Consider the following 18,773-nt stretch of genomic DNA (forward strand, 5'->3'; position numbering starts at 1 on the left):
AAAACCTTGAATGAAAGCACGATTAAAAAGACCATTCTTTATTTCCTTCTAATATAAAATGGAATTAACCAAAAGTAAGAGTGTTGATAAGAGGATGACAGAAAAGGTGCTTACCATCTGACATAGATACAACAGTGTTGTGGTTTTGTGTTCTTCAGTGCTTGCTCTATCCTCATCTGCTATTCTGAGCAGTGGCACAATCCCCATAGGTTTACACTGGCCTGAGGAAGTTGTGAGAGATAACATTAGAAATCAAGGGTTCACATGAATTCAGTATCCACTGTGGGTACCCAGCTATTCTGGCACTGTTTGCCAGAATAGTTACTTAGGTTTAGAATGTACAATGAATAAGTAGAATATAGTCCAAGAGGTCTTTGGAGGAGAGCAGAAAAGAAAACACACGATGTGATTCCTTAAAGGTGAGATTTGTTGATTGGAGGTTTTTCTGAAGCTTAATCCAAGGAAGTTTTTTCTTATTTTCTGTGTACTGGCTGTTTACACAAAGGTGTGCTTGCAGAGAGTACCAGAGCAATTCCACTCACAGTAGCCTGTCCTCAGTAACAGACTGAGGCACAGACTGAGACTGTGGGCAGAAGTGATCTGCCCCATCAGAGGAAGAGGCAGGTAATCCTGTGTTGTGGCACCTGTTGGATGGACAGACTGTGCACAGCAGATACCTGTACAGCATTAGGCTGAGTTTGGGAGTGGTGGATGAACATGCCATTCAGTGTGTCTCCCAAGAGTTACATTAGGAGATGGAATTAAGACACAAAGTAGCAATGAAGTTGAAAAAGCTTGCTTAACTTCAATCAGATTTGGAGATGAACTTCCTATCAACTGCGCCTTCTAATGCTTTCAGCCAAATCCTGCTTGCCTCAGATGCTCCTAGCTTGTTCTTGGCTAAATTTCAGTACTTAAAAACTATTGCGGATGTCTTGAAAGAACTGAATTATAGGCTTCAAAATCTTGACGTTTTATCTTTGGAGAATATGAAACTTGTCAGTTGTGAACAGCAGTTCCCCCTGATCCCTTTAAAGTCATGTAGGGTCTGTATTATTTTGGGGTGTGAATAGGTTATTTCTCTAGGGCACCCTGCTCAGTTCGGATATCTACCCTGTGCTGGTTCCTGCAATCAAACCATTGCACTTGGCATAGTGGGATGCTTGGATGATGTATTTATACAGGCAGGAGGCATGATTTACTACCATCTCATGATTCACCATGCAGCCCTATTAATACGAGCTTTACTCAGGGGAATGAGTAGCTGTTAATTGTCAGCAAATCCCAAACGTATTAAGGGGATGAAGTTGTATTGAAAGATCCTCACAGTGATACACTGCTCTTCCCAAGGGAAGCCAACAAAAACTGTACTTTGATGAATAATGAATGTGCTAATTGAGGTCAAGAAGAAGTCATAGCTTCCTGTGATTACAGTAGTCATAATAACCTGACTACAGCAATAAGGAGAAGTCTGCTTGACCAGATTTGACAAAAAAAATATGTGGCTATCTATTGTCTCCACACAACCAAAGCCTGATAGATGTTAGTGATGGGCAAGTGGCTTGTCTGGGACAGAATGCACTGTTATGTTCCTGAGGTCCTGTTTTGTGTGTGTTGGTGTCAACAAGGCAACCATGAACTGATTGTGAGACTGGTTGTGTGCTCAAGTATTGGCAAAAATCCTGTGTGGAATAGATGGTGATCTATCATGGCATTGCTTGGGCATAGCAATAGGATTTGTTAAGAGTAGACATGGATTAGTCTATGTATGATTTTCAAGGGAAAAACTGTCTTGTCGCTGCTAGTCTGTATTTGCAAATTGGTGTACCCCAAGGGGAAGATTGCAGTTCATGGCCGATTCCTTGGGCATCTTATATCCAGCATGTGGAAGAGAAGAGTAACTGAATGATATTAAAGAAGATTTGTGACAATACAGTACTGATGCTCATTTTGTGAAATGCATATATATATGTGTGTGTGTAGATATATGTATATGTAGATATATGTCTTACATTTTCCACAAAAAAGATGTATGTGATACTGCTTATTATCGCTGGAAGATAGATGTCATTTCCCATGGTTGGTTTGTGGAACTGCTTGATGTCAAACAAGCACGAGATCTTGAAAATGTCTGCTGGACATTTTCATAGAAAATATCCCAGGCTGTTTAACTTCACATAGATTGGAGGCTTATCTCACCTTTTTAAGAAATGACAGATAAACTCAAGGGCAGAGTAGGGAAAGATATCTGAAATAGCCTGGAGACTGGAAAGAATTTGCTCTCAAGGAAGCCAACATTGAAGATACAAATTATTTGCTACTTTAGCCAACCAATAGTTGTGTAGCAGTAGGACAAGAGGGGGTGGTTTGAAAGTGAGGGAGAGTAGGTTCCTGGATCTTAGGAAGAAGTTCTTCAGTATGAGGGTGGTGAGATGCTGGAATAGGTTGCTCAGGGAGGTTGTGGATGCCTCCTCCATAAGGGTGTTCAAGGCCGGGTGTGATGAGGCCTTGAGAATCTGAGTCTAGTTGAGAGGTGTCCCTGCCCATAGTGTGGAGATTGGCATAGATGAGCTCTAAGGTCCCTTGCAACCTAAGCCGTTCTATGGAACTCCCGAAGAGATGGAATGCAATGCACTGCTCATTAAGACATAAGAAACGTAATGAAGAACTTTGCAACACATTCTTTGGTGTTGTGACTAAGTAGCAGTGTACACATGTCAAAATCAGCTCTTGGTAGTTAAAGTATTTTCATCTAGCTCTGCAGCTGAGTGACCCAGGACAATAGGAGACAAAGAGAGACACTCTCTTCACAAATAGAATTGTACAGGGCCATGGAGCTGTTCGTTGGAGTAACTGCCCTACGAGTGGCTTTGCGTCACTGTGTACACTGCACCACTTGTTGTAGCCTTAGAAGGTGATTGTGCATGTGACTTCTTGCATAGTCTGACATTATCCTCCTTCCTCGTTCAGTGTCCAGCACACTAAATAACTGAAATTCCCAGGCTTTTTCAGCTTAAATTTTGGCATGAATGCTGGTAAGAAAAAGACAAATCTAGTTGCAATTCAGAATCTAATTCATGTGAAAGCACAGACAAGTCAAAGGGTACCCATAGCTGTTTGCTAGTTTGTTTCTCAGGGAATAGTGGTGTACAGATTGTTCTCTGGTTTTGTGCCATGATATGTGTGGATGGTGAGAGATCCTTTTCTGTGGTAGCCAAAGGGAAGCCCAACCACAGAGGCATCCCTTAACAGCACTTTTTAAGCTGCTGTCTCTGTCCAGCATGTGATGATCACCCACGTGAGTGAGTGTTTTGCAACTCACTGAAAGCTGCTAGATCACATTGCTACCAAGAGACAAACACATATCCATCAAATCTAGATTAAGCAGGAACTGAAAGTTTCTAAGGATCTGGAGGAGAGCAAGCCATTTAGATAAATATCTGCCTTCGTGGGTTCTGGAAGAATGAAGCTAGGTGTAGATGTAAACCTTTTGAGTGTGTGTTCTTTTGTATTACTGTCACAGGTGTGATTGTCTTGTACTGGACACAGTTCTTTTCAAAAGGAATTTACAGTCAAGGTGGATACAAATGGATAACTTGCAGAGGAGCAGAGATATTGGTCATTGTGCTACTCAGCAGTCACTTCATCCCCCAGTCAACATGTATGTGTGACATTCTGCCAAAAGGAGGTTTTATTGGCTGAAAGAACATTCATAGATGTTTATAGGAAGTTCTTACCTGGTATTAGGAAATGGTAGGAGAAAGTATTGATGCCATTTTGAGCACAGTTAGGAGATGAAGGAGCATAATATTCAAGGTAATATGAGGAAGACACCAATCTTTCAGTTGTTCACAGTAATAGATTGGATAGAAATAGACTGAAGTGAGCTTGAAGGTGATGATGAGTACCATGTAGTGGCTGAGGCAGTAAAAGGATGTATCATGGGGCAAAGCATGTAGGAAAGTAAGAGCACTTTGTGGGAGCATTCCAAAAGTAGTGCAATACATACAGTTATTTAGGTACTGAGATACTAGAGCAGCACAAGAACCAGTGCACAATCCTGACAGGAAGTTTGGAGCTGGTCAAGCCAAAGAAAAAGGATTTGCCATGTACTCAAAGACCCACAGTTGCTGAGATACTGCACTTTAAATCATTTATGACCCAGTTGCCTGTAATGTCAATCACTTGAGTTTTCTAAGGCTACAAATTGGTTCTCAAATATACTTCCTAAGTTTTTGTGTGAGATGATTCTGTCTGAAGCTCTTGAAGACAGAAGGACTATAATTTTTTTTTATTTACCTTTGAAATTTCTAATTTTGCCACCATTGTATATTTAAAAGGAAAAGGCTAGAAAATTAAACTTCAGGGCAACTGAAGCACTGTTGGTTTCTGACCAAAAGAATCAGCTAGAGTCTTCTGGAACTGCAGCTAGTTTTTAACTGGTATCTAAGAGCTAATGTAAGTTTTATATAGAAACTTTTAAGTTCAGAAGAAAAAATGTCTTGATGTTAAATGTGCTGCATCTCACAAGTATTTCACATACTAGAGAAAAATGGGCTCTCCCAGTAGTAAACAGTTTCTGTATTCTTGCTTTACACACTGGTATAAACTAAGATGCTTAATAAACTCAACAAACTCTGACAGCATCCAGCATACTTGCATCAGGATGACAGCAGTAGATATCTTTGATTTGTGTATGTGATATTTTCTACTTTAAAAGTTATGAAAATACTTGTGTTGTATTTTGATTGGCTGAGAAGTGTAATAGGAATTGGCTGGGCAGTTGATACTTGGCATGAACAGCCCCTACATGTACTTCAGGCTTTGGTTAGAAAAAAGATTGGAATAGAGTCAGCAGCTGAGGATAATGTTTCTGATGCCCTTGAAGAACATTTGGTTTCTAACAGTTTATGTAGAAAGTTGGAAATAATCTTTATAGATGAGTGGGGTAGTTATAACAGTGGCAGCAGTTGTGGTTGGGAAGGGTGGGGGAAGATGTGCAGGACAGCTTTTTCTGTCTACCAATGTATCATTTAATGGCTGGGTCTGCTTACTTCAGACAGTGCTCATCAATGGCAGCTACCTTTTCTTTCAGAGCCTGCATGGTACTGAGTTCGTAATGCTTTTTCAGGGACAAGAATTTTAAATTGCTGTGGATGATGGAAACTACCAGGAGACTTGGAAACTACTTGATTTTCTCAGTTCTGGTTTTTCTTTACCGGAAAACCACTGAGACATCTTAAAGAGAAAATGGAGAGCATTTGGAGAATAGGAAGGGTGGCTGGAAAACAGGAGGTTGAAGAGCTTAAAGGAATCAGATATGACATAGCATAAGCTATGAAGAAGGTGCCAAAGTGGTACCTGAATTATTTATGATCTGTGAGATGGGAAAGCTAGGCCACTGTTGGAAGGAAGTAGAAATTATTTGAAGTTCATTTGGAAGAATCTTTGTCTGTGGTATTTTGAACTAGATATAGGACTTAAGCAGAATTAATTATTTGGCAGAAAGATGCTCTAAATACATTATTTCTGTCAGGATCTTATTAAAGCATACATCATCGATTGGTTGATGACTGCATTGCAGGGATCTGCCTTTTCCAGGCAATGTTGCTTTCTGGGAAGTTGCTCAAGTGTTTTTCTTTGGGGTTTTGTTTTGTGGTGGTTTTTTTTTTTTTTTTGTGTGTTTTTTTTTTTTTTTTTTTTTTTTTTTTTTTTTTTTTGTTTAGTTTCGTTTTGTTTTTACCTTGAATCATAGCAAAACTAGGCGTCTGTTTTTTCCCTGGAGAAATGCTTTGGTCATTGTCTAATGCACCATTTCAGTGTTATTTGCAGGTGGGATTAAAATCTTGGCCCTTCTTGCATCTTTATTTTTCTTGTTCTAACTGAATGTGTAGCCCAGTTTTGAGGGATACTTGTAGCTTTATTTCCTCTCTGTGTGCATCTGTACTGTACTGAAGTCTCCGTTTCCTTCCCATTTCAAATGACTTTTTAGCAAGTCTGCAGTGAAATCACTCTGAGAGCACTCCTGTCAGTAGCTTCAGTTCTGTACGAACACTTGAGATTATGGCTTTAGACTGCTTGGCCTGAAACACCTGTGTTATGTGACCTTCTACTGCTCCCTTAGCTTGCTTAACTAATGCTGTGTACCTTTAAAACCAGCTTTTCATAAATAATGCCTGCCTTTTTTAGCAAAATTCTGCAGAAATGAAACAAATGAGATTGTATATTTTACCAATGTATATGACTTTTATATAGAAAACTATTATTCATCTATTATATATAAAGCTATTTATATATAAAAAATATTTCTATCTACTTTCATGTTCTTTTTTCCTGTTTTTGGTTTTTAAAAATCAGGTTTCAGTTTCAGAAAATTCTTGAAAATGTTTCAGGAAACAAACCCCAGAGTTTGGAAACAAATAGCTAAAAGAAACATGCCCTTCATCAACATACTGAAAAAGGCTTAGCACCTCATTTTATTTTATTCTAGTTTTTATACCAGCCTGATAATTTTCTAGAATGTAATGGGAAAGAGAGCTGAATAGTTATTTGAAATAGATGATCTCCCCTTTTTCACCCACGCCCCCACTTGTGTTTTTTACAGGGAGTAAAAATCCTGGAGTAGGCATGAAGTGAGTACTGTCACAGTCAGTGGCTTCAGACAAGTGATTGATGTGCCTGGTACTGACCATTCTGCCTTTGTCCTAGCAATAACATTTAGATCCATTCTTAACCTTAATCATGCTAGAGGTCCTGTTAAAGTGAAACAGAACTATTAGCATATTTAATACTCCTCTGGCTCATTCTCTGAGTCCTCAGCATTCCTCATGGTCAAACTCGATGTGTTCACTATATTCTCACAGAACAAAAACGCCCATTAACGCTTAAGGGTGAACTGTAAAACTGAAGGCAAATTTCCTTTTTTTTTTTTTGTGTGTGTGGCTGGGAGGGAGAAGAAATACGTTGGTATAAACTGGTAAAGCTGATGTAGTTGCATTGGCGTAAGTTCAGCATTTGGCACGGGGCGGAGATGTGAGTAAAGCTGTATTGTACTTCTGTGGTTTTGATTCACAGAGGTTTGTGCGAACTTAGGTAGCTGGTGCACACATGGGACATCATCAAAGAGCCCAACCAGAAAGTCAGAGCTTGGATTTGGAGTGCCATACAGCTATACATTTAGAAGCATGTTGTTATAGTGAGGCAAGCAAAGCATCATTTCATTAAAACAGGTAACTACAGTTTATTTTCAAAGTTTATTTTTATATATGACAATCTGCAATGTAGTAAATATAAATGCTTTCTAGACTTTTGATGTTTTGTAAGTCTTGAATGTTTATACTACTTGCATAGGTTTGGAAGGGTCCTCCCCACAAGCTGCTGAGTTCAGACTACCACTACTATTGGTATTGCATAATTTTCTTGTGTAAGGTATCCTTTTTTATTACTGTGAATATGAAAGGCTGTTCTAGACCCTCACTTAGCCAACACCAAAGTACTTCTAAAAAATAACTTGAAAAAATATTTTTGGCTTAAATTTATTTATAATTAGTGTTTTCGTGATCTTTTTTTTAGTGTCAGGATTGTCCTTAGCTTGAGCAGTTTTTTTTCCTCCTACTGTTTTCTTCCCTGTTCACAGGTTGTTTTGCTAGGATAAACAAATCAAACTTTCTCAGATTTCTGTTGCAACAGTGCTCTACTCCACTGAACTGCACAAAAAGGATTTTCTGGAGCTGTTGGAGTTGAATTTGCCATATTTTGTAACGTGGGTGAAAAGAACTATATGCTGTTGAAGTACATCTGAGAAACTAAGTGAGAAATAAAACTTACTGAGAAATACTGATAATTTGTCTTTTCATATTGGCATCATACTTCCAGCTCCAAGTCCTTAACCAGGTGCAATGAGGTCCTGCTTTGCTTCCTCCTGAGATTAGAAATGAAGTTTTTGTTATTAGCAGAAGCATGACCTTATATTTTGTAGTACTGAAATTCATCTCATTTCTATCAATGCAGTCTGTAAGGTTGAGCACTTCTTCCTGTATAATATTCCCATCCTTCTCAGTCTTGACAATACCTTCCAACTTTGTCATCAGCGTGTTGCCTTGTGCCAGAGTAATTAATAAAAACTTTAAGCAAAAACTGTCCCAAAACAGATCACAGAAAAGCTTCCCTCAAGCCTGTGCTTCCCTATACAAATCATCTTGCTCTTTCTTTGAAGAAACAAAAAGACAACTAGATATTTTACAGAGGAATTTTACAATCCTTATTTATGTCAGCTGAAGCTTGCAGAACATATTCTATAATCTCCATTCCTAGTGAAAGAAATCTTTTCTCCTCAATTGCAACTCACTCTGTTAAACCAAACAAATAGGTAATACTTAAAATTAACTTTTGTTTTTTAAAGAAGTGAAGTACTTTTAAATAAGTTGCAATGGCAACTCACTTTCTCACGTAGACCTTGTTTAGATTTTTCTGTATGGAAGTTAATAACTGGGTTTGTACTGGAATTTATGAAAATCTTCTGGCAAAATACACAATGTGTCAGCCTACTGTGTGTTTAATAATTAAAATGTAGAGTTCTGTTCCTTAATAAGAACAACAACCAAAAAAAAAAAAACCAAAAACAAAAAACCCAACACAAAAAAAAAAAAAACCCAGAACACCCAAAACACAAGAAATACGATTAATAGCTAGGCATGATCAGATAAGCAGGAAATTGCATTATCCCCAGCAAAAAAGTGAACAGATTCTGTACCAGGAGATGGAACTAGGTAAACAACATTTCATTGTGTGACAATTGCTGTCCTCATTGGCAGTCTCTCAGGCCAGCGTCACAGAAGGTCGCAACATCTAAAGTTAGAAGTGGTGTAAGGCTGATAGTAATGAGGGCCAACATTGCAGCTGCTAAGGTACATTTCCAAACTGTGCAGCATTGCTGCCTTGATACATGAGAATCAATTACTGAAAACCTTTCACGATGGTCAAAATGTGACATTAAATAATTGAGTATCACATCAAATCTTGTCTGCAATTAGTTATCTGGAAAAGTAATTATGCAACAAAATCAAGTAGCTGAAATTAGTAATGTGAAGCACTCTGGCTATTAAAGACTGTAGGAGAGGATTTTTTTTTTTTTTTTTACTTGTGACATGAAGTTCTGAGCATTTAACTAATTCCTGATTGAATTAAAAAATTTACTCAGTTGTAATCCCTGTCATTAGTCATATCTGCCTTAGAAGATCCATTTCATGTGAAACAGGTGTTAACAACTAAGGTTGTTTTGTGTAAAATAAAAAATTATTAGCTGTGGAAAAGAATGTCTTGCAAGTAGTACATAACAAAGCAAACCTGTTTTGTTTAGGGGGAAAACAGCCTACATTTCTCTCTTTTGTCTCATACACTAAGTGCAAGTTTAATTGGAGAACAGATATTAAACACTCTAAAGGTCAAATTCGTTTTATTTTTTTAAAGTTCTAATCAATGTAACAACATAGAGGCTGGAAAAGCCATTAAAATATATTTTACACTCATTGAAGTAGTTCACCTGCTTTAGCTCAAATATGCAAAATAAACAAGAAAAATAGAGTGATTTGAAACAATATATCTTCTGTGTAACAGACTTAAGTTTAAACTCTCATGAATATTGTTTAACAGCTGATAAATACAGCGAAACATGTATTTACACAATCATGATAAACCTGTTTATTTTCAAAGTGGCTTTCTAATAGTAACTGTTATCATGTATATGCCAGAACCCATAGGAAAATTAATTCTAATCAGTAGATCTGTGCAGAATTTGATCTGTATGTGTATAGTACTTAAAAATCTGAACTGATAAAGAGTACTTGATCAGTCATGTTACTTAAGCTGGTCCCAAAATAGCACCTTCCTTTTTGGGTAGAGTTAGGTTTGCAGCTGTTGTCTCTATCTGTTGTCTCTGAAGAAAATTATAACATTAAGAGTTGCTGACGTCAATTTTTTTCTTTTTTTTACAGCTGATGTGGGCTTTGCCCCTGACAGAAGTTATTTGGTTCTAGCTCTGAGTTTGGAAGAAGTTGGTATATAGATTTTCCCCTAACTTTCAATTGATGTGTTTAGCTTTAGTGGGAGTAATACTATCACTTAAACCATGTTGTCGTCTCAAGGAGTTTTGCTACATCCATATGGAGTGCCAATGATTCTGCCGGCAGCACCATACTTCGCTGGACTTGTTCAGGTAATGCAAGGCCGCTTCCAACAAGCAACTTAACTCTAGTGCACTTAGAGTAATAATTGGAATTTTTATGGTTGAGAAAGCAAACACTTTTAATACAGGCAAAAGCTCTCATGTAGTCAGTGAAAAGACAGTAGGAAATCAAAAAGATGGATCACCCTAATCTGAGTATTGACATCTCTCATGGCTGAATAAATGGTGTAGTTGAGCTATATTTGCTTGTATTGATTTGTCTCCTGTTTAACATTCATGCCTTTGCTTCACGAGGTTGACCACAGGGCAGAGGATTTGCTATCCATTCTAGGTTTCTGAGGGAGTCAGCATTCCCACGGCAGGTCGTAAGACAAAGTAACTTACCATGATGTGTTTAGGTTAAGTGTTTTAGCACAGCAAATATGAAGAGTGTTAAATACGCATTAATTCATATGTTATGCATCACACTGAATGAAAAAAAGGGGCTGTGGGGTTTGTGTGTAGAGAAATACAGCACCTTCAGACAATACTTCTGCACGTCATATTAATTATTTTGAACCCTGAACGTGTAAGACCTTGCTTCAGGGCAAAAGTTCTGTACTTCAAAAGTTAACTGGCAATTATTAGATTTAGTTTTTTTGCGTGTTGCCTGGGTTGTGTTTTATTTTCATCAAAAAGTGGTACTACTGAATTTTCTGCTGTTAGACTTAGGATTTTGAATAGATCATGCAGACACTAATTTTAAAAGTATTCTGTTGCTTACAGTATTAGAAGACATTAAGAAAGGATACAAGTAACATTTTGAAGCATAGACAAAATGAAAAACCAGTGTACCTTAGCAGTAGTCAGATACTAGGCATTGACAGGGTTGAGACACACACATGTATGACAGTATTTCTGTGTTGTGCTAGTGACCAGTCAAATTAACTGTGAAGAAGAAGCAAATTTTCATTGTGCTCCTTTACTACAGCAGTTAGCTGGTGTAGAGTGATTACAGCATGAACAGGGGGTTTTCCATATAGGTCTATTCAGCTACTGAAGACTGTGAGTCGTGTTCTTCACTTTAGGCTTAGTATCAGGCACACAAGTTTCAAACAGAGCATTGCACAGTGGGCATCAGGTATTGAAAACCTTTGTCTTCTGGGACATGCAAGCTGATGCCGGGGTTTTCTGTGCAGTGAGGCACAATAGCTCACTTGCACACATCAAGCAGGCCTTTCAGATCCATTAGAATTTGGGGTGAAGGTCGGACTCCAGAGCTCAGTCAGACCCTGTGCCATCCTGTCCAATAAATAATTACAACCAAATCGTGCCTTTCACTCTATGCTGATTGATGTTGAAATTGCTTTTGAAAGTTCTCATAAGTTCCTGTTATAGATTAAGTGCCGGTGTAGGAAAAATAACTGCACCCAACTGAAATGGGTGAATGTAATCAGGTTTAATGGACTCGAGAGCTTGTTGGGAATTAAATAACTATTGATTTGTTGGAAAGTTGCTGTCATTACAAAATGCCACTCTGGATGCATTATCCAAGCAGATAGATTAGAAGAAAGGGCCCTTTGAAAATTCAGGATGCCTTATTTCAGTCTTTTTTCTTTTCTTTCTTTTCTTAGAAATAGATATTCAGGCCTATGCTGCTCCATTAGCATAGGTCTAAAATAGTCAAGCAGTAAGAATTCTACAAAAAAATAGATATATTTACAGATGTAGTTAAAAAGTGTTCTTCATATGGATACTTACCTAGTCTCTCCTTTTCCCTGCCTCTCCCTAATGTTATACTTGAAACTTGCATTTTGGAAACAAACCAGGTGTTTGAGTTACACTGTCTGAGAGGGTCAGCTAGAAGAGTAAATACTTTAACCACTTTATCACCCCAAGTTTTTATCTACATTTGCAGTATCTGCAGCCAGCTTATACTAGAACACTTATTGTTTATCTCTTAGAGTAAACCTAAGTATCCAAAAGAAAATAACACAAAGGACAGCTGATAGACAGGCTTGTATCATCTCCACAGTTCTATGATGCTATGATCCACTTCTAAGCAGTAATTACATAGTGTTCAGAACTAATGGTAATTTTCTTCCAAAATATGCCTTGATAAACTGATTATACAAATGTTTGTACTGGGTTGCAGATTGAGAACCACAACCCTCAAGTATTTTTGAATACAAGGTTGTTTTAACATTGTAGGGGTTTATAAGATTGCAATTTGTTTATTTGTATGGATTTCTAGAGAAAGTATATGTATTCCTGATTAGGGGTTCCACACACTTTCCAATTGGATTTACAGCAAGTTTGTGTATGAAAACAGAATATTACATAGGTGTTTGAGGGTTTTTTCATGTGTTTGTGTGGCACAGTTAAACAAGAGCTCAGAGAGGTGCAGAGGACTGTTAGTCTTCAGGGTTTCTAAATCTTCAAGTGCTGTTTTACTTTTTGCTGTGTATGTGCAGCTTTTTCCAGACTCTCCTAAACTGATTACTCAACTTGATCCTACATCCTCTGCTTGTTTCTGTCACACTCTCTTTTTACAGAGTATTGGAATATGTGAAACGTAGGACAGATGAAAAAAGGGCAGATGCTGTGGTACATCTCTGGAAACACTTCAGATAAACAGCCATGTGTATTCTCCCAGCTGCATATGTTAGTCTATGATGATTTGTATTCCTCTGCCTGTTTGAGGGAGATGATGAAAAATGCAACATATATGCTTTTGGAGAGAGAAAAGGTAGTTTTCTAGGCTTCTAGATATGTCAAAATGGATCAAATTAAGTTAAATATTCCTGCAAACTTGGCTTTACTTTCCAATAAATAAGTATAACCTCAAAAAACTTAATAGAGTGATGGTATTGTTATTGCCTATGACTTGTTACATTTTTTTTTTAAATAAGAAATATAAAATATCTTTTCCTATCCTTTATTCCTCCTGGGTGAAGCTACAGGAGGAAAAAAAATCACATGACAGTACAAATGATGCATAAATAGCATTATGTCTCATGTGGGTGGAGAGATGTTTTCTGACTTGGCAGAATAGGTGTTCTGGTGGCTTCACAGGCTGTCACAGTCACACTGTCATGATCTCCAAAGCAGGTACTGCAGTTGGGACAGCAAAGCCTACTTTGTGTCAGAACTGTCATGCTGTTTCTCCTGGCAGGTGAGATTTTAAAAAAACCCAGAGATGATTAAATGGCAACCCAGTAAAAGACTCCTTATCCTGCCCTTGGGACAGGACAGTTTTAACAGTTGGTTCCCATGGGGGGAACCCTTAGGTCTGGATCAGCACTGAAGGCATAGGGTGTCAGATGAAAAAGGTCTGTCTGCTTTGGCCAGGCTGTGGGACCATTGCTCTGCTGTCAGGAAGGATGGCTGTGTGCTGCTGCACTCTCTTACATGTTCTCAGAATGAGTATGTGAAACAAAGTTCTGATTACCACTAAAATTACAAAGTACAGCATCAAAAAAGCTATTTTCCAATTTGTTGAAGAGTAGTATGTCATCTAGGAAAAAAGTAAAATGTCTCCATATTAGCTTCATCTGTCACAGATTTGAGTGGTTTAGGTATATAAAATCTTTGTGATTGCTCTCAGTACTTGGAATGTTAGGATTATGATAAAATATTTTAAAAACTGAAGTGCAGTAGATGACATTTTAATGATGGACACTAAATTATTTATTACATAGCTGGTTTAGGTGGCTCGATTTCCATTTAGCAAAGAGGAGCTCGTGTGCAGTCTTGTAAAAATTATTGAAGTTAGAATTACTTGGACTTTTCACTCTGCTACTCGAAAGTTCTAAATAGAAAGGCTGTTCTCTTTAATACAAAATGCAATACTTACAGATTAAAAGGATGTGTTGGTTTTGTTCTGAACTATGGTCAGTATTTTTGTAAGTATTCTTTTGTTTTATCATAGTGACCAGAAAAGCTCAAAGAGTTCTGAGCATTTAAGCTTATGTTCGTGGTTTAAGACTTCAGCCAGCTAAGCTAAAACCTTTTCTTCTCCTGCTATTCGCTTAATTATTTGTGTTGTGGTAAAGAGGGGTAGAAGAAAAGTAGGAAGTGGATGGCTGCTGGTTAACTATTTTAATAAACTGGGAATTAAGGTACTTCTGAGTACATCATTCTTAAATTGTTCTAGATAGGTTGATTATATTCGTGCATCTGATTTTCCAAAACCTGGGTAACTAGTGTGTTTGACTGATGACTGGAAAAGTGATGATCTGGAGACTGTTCCATTTTATTTTAGGGCTGAGAGAATTGCCTAGAATATGCTGTGAAAAATAGCAGTGAGACTTCTTCACAGTTCCATCTTTACCCGTCTGTAAAAATCCTTGTTTCAGTGCTGTGCTGGCAAGTGCTAGCAGTGAATGCATCCAGAATACTTGTAGATGCTAGTGTGCTCAGCTACCTGTGAAATCACACTTTCTGGAGTCCAGTTTTGAAAGATGTGGTGGCTGTGTTGTGTTACCTCATGTTAAAAAGGCTTTTGTGATTTAGTAGGTTTTATTTGAATAATGCATTTGAAATAGAAATGATGAGAGGTTTCAGTTCTGTCCCTGTTGCCTGAAGTGGTATATGGTTGTTTTGGTTGTTTTTAGATTACCATCTAGTGGAATGCAGTGCATAATTTCTGTTTACATTGCCTGAATTGCCTAGTTGAAATGCAGTAAATAGATGATTTACCTTAGATGCATATTTATTCTGCCTTAGCTGTGGTGTTCTGTCTTTGCAAGTGATAAGGGTCGCCAATTATCAGTACTATACTCCCAGGGCTTTGTGAGTGGAGAACTGCTGTGTTCCAGTGCTGCAGTCACTTCTCCTCTGAGTGTGTATTTTATTCTGTTTTTGAGAGAGCGTATCTTAAATTGCAAAATTTTTCTCACTTCTCTGTCAAAAGTGCTTTAAATAGGAGCTTCAGGGTGGTGGTGGTAGGGGGTGGATTTGGTCTGCAATACTTTGTTTAGCACAAAATCTAGTTATTCATATTTAAACCTTTGGAAATACAATGTCAGGGAGGTTTTTTTTTTGGTTATTCTGTTGTTGTTGGGTTTTTGGGGGTTTTTGTTTGTGTTTGGGTGTTTGGTTTTTTTTTTGTTGTTGTTGTTGTTGATTTTTTTTTTTATACAGGGATCAATCAGTGTAGCCACATTCTCTGTTAAACCTGTCAATTGTTCAGGAAGCTACAGACAGCTTTGAAGTATATTACAATTGCAAGAGTTTATTTTCTTTAAGCTTCCTTTTTTTCTTGCTAATAAGTGCAGATACCATAGAATACCTGGTAAGTGAGGCTGCAGAGGGTAGAGAGAGGAGCAGTGGCACAGAATGTCTTTCCCATTGACCAAATTTTAGTGAGAAATATAACCTACCTAAATAGCTTTAGTTTGACTAAGAAACAAGTGGTTATTCTCTCCTCCCATCTGCATTATTTTGCCTCACTAGCCTGTATTTCAGAGATCAATGGGTGACATGATTTGAATGAGTCAGGCAGTACTACATCACCTCTTTGGCACCTCAGTAGTGTTATACTCAGGGCTTCTTTCTGAGCTCAGCAAAACAGGAAACAATTCATCTGACACCAGACACAGAATTTTGTCCTCTCGTATTGGTATTCTGATACGATCTTGTGGTCACTAGTTAGTGTGCTGCATGATACACTTCAATGGAGTGGTTTAGTATGGCAAGAAACTTGAGTACATGAGGGCCTTCATGGCTGCAGCTTCTGCAATGGAATAAATAAAGAGACAGTGGAATCTGTATGAACAGAAATAGTTTCTGTAGATAGCATAACTTGCATTAGGACAGGTTTTATTTATTTGTTCATCGCCTAAGACAAAGCTTTGAAGATCTGAATTCTCTACAAGAGCAGAATATTTAATTTGGCTTCCCTAACTGGAAACCAGCAAGCTGATATGGCTATTTCCAAGGATCTGGAATTTCAGCTGTTGTTTTTTATTTATTTGTTCTTCTCCTGACTCATGCGTAATCATCAGTAATAAAATTTCTGATGGTCAGATTATGTCAGGAGATACAACTTGGAACTTCTGTTGCTTTCAGTAAAATGATACACAACCGATATCAAAATATGCTTGTGTACCTAAAAATAGAACACTGATATTTATGGAGTTGGCTGGAATATTTTACCTCTTCACCCTCTGATAAGTTATCTTGTGTTACATGAGCTGAAGCAAGAAACCCAGTTAAAATCCATCTTTTGTTTTATTTGGTCTGTTTGCTTGCTTGCTTTTTTTAACTGAGGTGTGCAGGTAACTGTTTTCTCAGACCTTGTTTCAAAAAGGGTGTTGCAGAAACATGAAATGTCTATTTCAGTCTATGAGATTGTGGAAAAAAAGACTATGGTAAGGACATCATAATTTAAACTATTTTTTTTTTTTTAGCTGAAGTAATTGAGGATTGCATTTGAGCTGCTCTTGTTATTAGGTGAGAGCAAATTGCACCTGGCTAAATATTTGCCAATGAGATATCACAGCTGGCTTAAATTTAGGAGCAATGAGAAGGGTTTTTAATGTAGTGACAGGTCACAAACTTTGTAAACAGCTAATGGGAATTGGAATCTGGCTAAGGTTTCCATGTGATCCAAATTATTGTGAATTAGGGTAAACTCAAATACCCTGGTTCCTTCTCTTTCTCTTGTGGCCTGAGATACATGAGCTGGGTAGCTTGGAGGATGACTCAATCTTCTTTAATTCTGATGGTTTTATTAACTTGATAAAGAATATCTTTATTATTTTCATTTATGTATTATTTTATTGCTGACCAAGCAGAGAGGTAAGTAAAAGTCTCTTGTCTATATATTCGTGAGTCCTATTCTACATTGTAAGACTTTGAGACCTTTGAATTAAGGCAAATTGTGCATTTCAAGGGAATTTTATTCAGACTTTATTGTAACATAACCTTAAGTATCAACTTATTTCTGACCAGGATGAAATTTAAAATATTCAAAGTAGTGAACTGATGTGAACTATGAGATGATTTTTTTTGTTTGTTTGTTTTTTAATTGTGTTTTAGTTTTACTTTTTAATTCTGAGAGATTAAAAATCTGGTGAAATGGTCATCATTACTCCAGTGCTTGTTCATCTTGCAGAGCTAGAAGTACTCTTTTGTTATGCCTTTTGTCCTTCCTTTGTCATACTATTTCAAAAGCATGTAATGCCCTCCTATGTGCTAATTGGTAAAATTTTAAAGTAATGGAGAAAACAGTAGGTTGTTTATATACTGGGTTTTGTGGGTTTTTTTTAATGATAAATGTCTGATACCTTATTTTTTCTGTAAGCAAATATAGTAAAATGCCTCTGCAGCCATGTTAGATGTATAAACTTCAGAACCTGCAAGCCAAGTAAGAGAGTGCCTGCCAAAATGCCAATACCTAGATTTACCTGAAAGTTAGCAGTAATTGTGCACATATGCATCAGCTGCCTCCATTATTACTGCCAGTGGCACCATATATCAGCCAAATATATATATATATAACATTTCAAACAGTGAGAACAAGTTATGTTGACACTTGAAGGCAAGAAAGGGGGGGGGAAAAAAAGGAATTTATGAACAGTTTACTTATCCTCCATCCTAGAGAAAAGTCCTAGGAGGTATATTAAATCAGAACCTGAACATGGATGAGAATTAAGAGTGATAAGAATGGGTTAAAAAAGACCCACACTGGCAAGCTTTTAAAAACATATGACCACATAGTTGGTCAAAAGCATGAAAGAAGATGACATTTAGCTGAGACATAAAAGGTGACAAGAGGTGAGGGAAAGCAGGTCTTCCTCCAGGAATTCCTTCCTTTGAATGATGCTGTAGATAGTAATAAAGAATGATTTTTTTTTTCCCCCCTATTTGGTGGGATGTTGACTTGTAGTGAAATAGTGAACCCGAGAAGTCCTTTCTTACCGCCTCGAGATAACTTTCCTGTGGAAGTGTGGCTCAAGTGATGAGACTCAGTTGGGTGCTGAACTGAGTGCTTGAAATGGAACTTGATTCAATTATCTGAAAGTAAATTCAAGAGAATATACCCTCCCTATGCAAGATGATTCCTTATTCTATAAGCCCTGGAAATGTATTTTATCTATAGAGGGGTTTATTTTATTTTTAGAGGAGTAGGTTTAGTGGTTGACCAGCTTTTCAATATTTTGTTTCCTTTTGTTTCTCTGACGTATTAGATCTTGCCTGTGCAAAAAGAGATGAGATTTTTTTTTTGTTAAATATTTTGAGAAATACTATAAAAACATATCTCTAATCTCTTTTTTGCACAGGCAAGATCTAATACGTCAGAAAAATGAAACTGAAGTCACCTTCTCTGGAGACATTCAAAACCCACCCGGATGTGTTCCTGTATGATGTACTGTAGGTGGTTCTGCTCTGGCAGGGTGGTTGGACTAGATGATCTTTTGAGGTCCCTTCCAACCCCTCACATTCTGTGATTGTGTGATATAGAAAAACTTATTTTTAATGAAATAAACTCATATTTGCTAGGTTCTTTTTCTCTTTGACTTGGAAGTGCTTTTAAAAACGTTGTTAGAATTTTTCTTTTTTTTAAGTTTCATCTTGCTCACATTTGAGGTACAGAGAACATAAA

At 37.4% G+C, this 18,773-nt stretch overlaps 1 protein-coding gene across 8 annotated transcripts in view; it reads left to right on the plus strand.

Annotated features, from left to right (window-relative positions):
* Positions 1 to 18,773, plus strand: part of RBFOX1 (RNA binding fox-1 homolog 1) — a 1,190,001-nt gene that overhangs the window by 929,246 nt on the left and 241,982 nt on the right. For 4 of the 8 annotated variants that reach the window (XM_054391096.1, XM_054391095.1, XM_054391099.1 and 1 more), the window contains exon 1: positions 10,127 to 10,213. The exons of the other annotated variants lie outside the window; for them this stretch is intronic. In XM_054391096.1, coding sequence (XP_054247071.1) covers positions 10,127 to 10,213 — 87 coding nt within the window. Of the gene's footprint in view, positions 1 to 10,126; positions 10,214 to 18,773 lie in introns of those variants that run through there. 8 annotated transcript variants of the gene reach the window in all.

This window comes from Indicator indicator, chromosome 22, assembly GCF_027791375.1.
Source record: "Indicator indicator isolate 239-I01 chromosome 22, UM_Iind_1.1, whole genome shotgun sequence".
In the NCBI taxonomy this organism is placed as follows: domain Eukaryota; kingdom Metazoa; phylum Chordata; class Aves; order Piciformes; family Indicatoridae; genus Indicator; species Indicator indicator.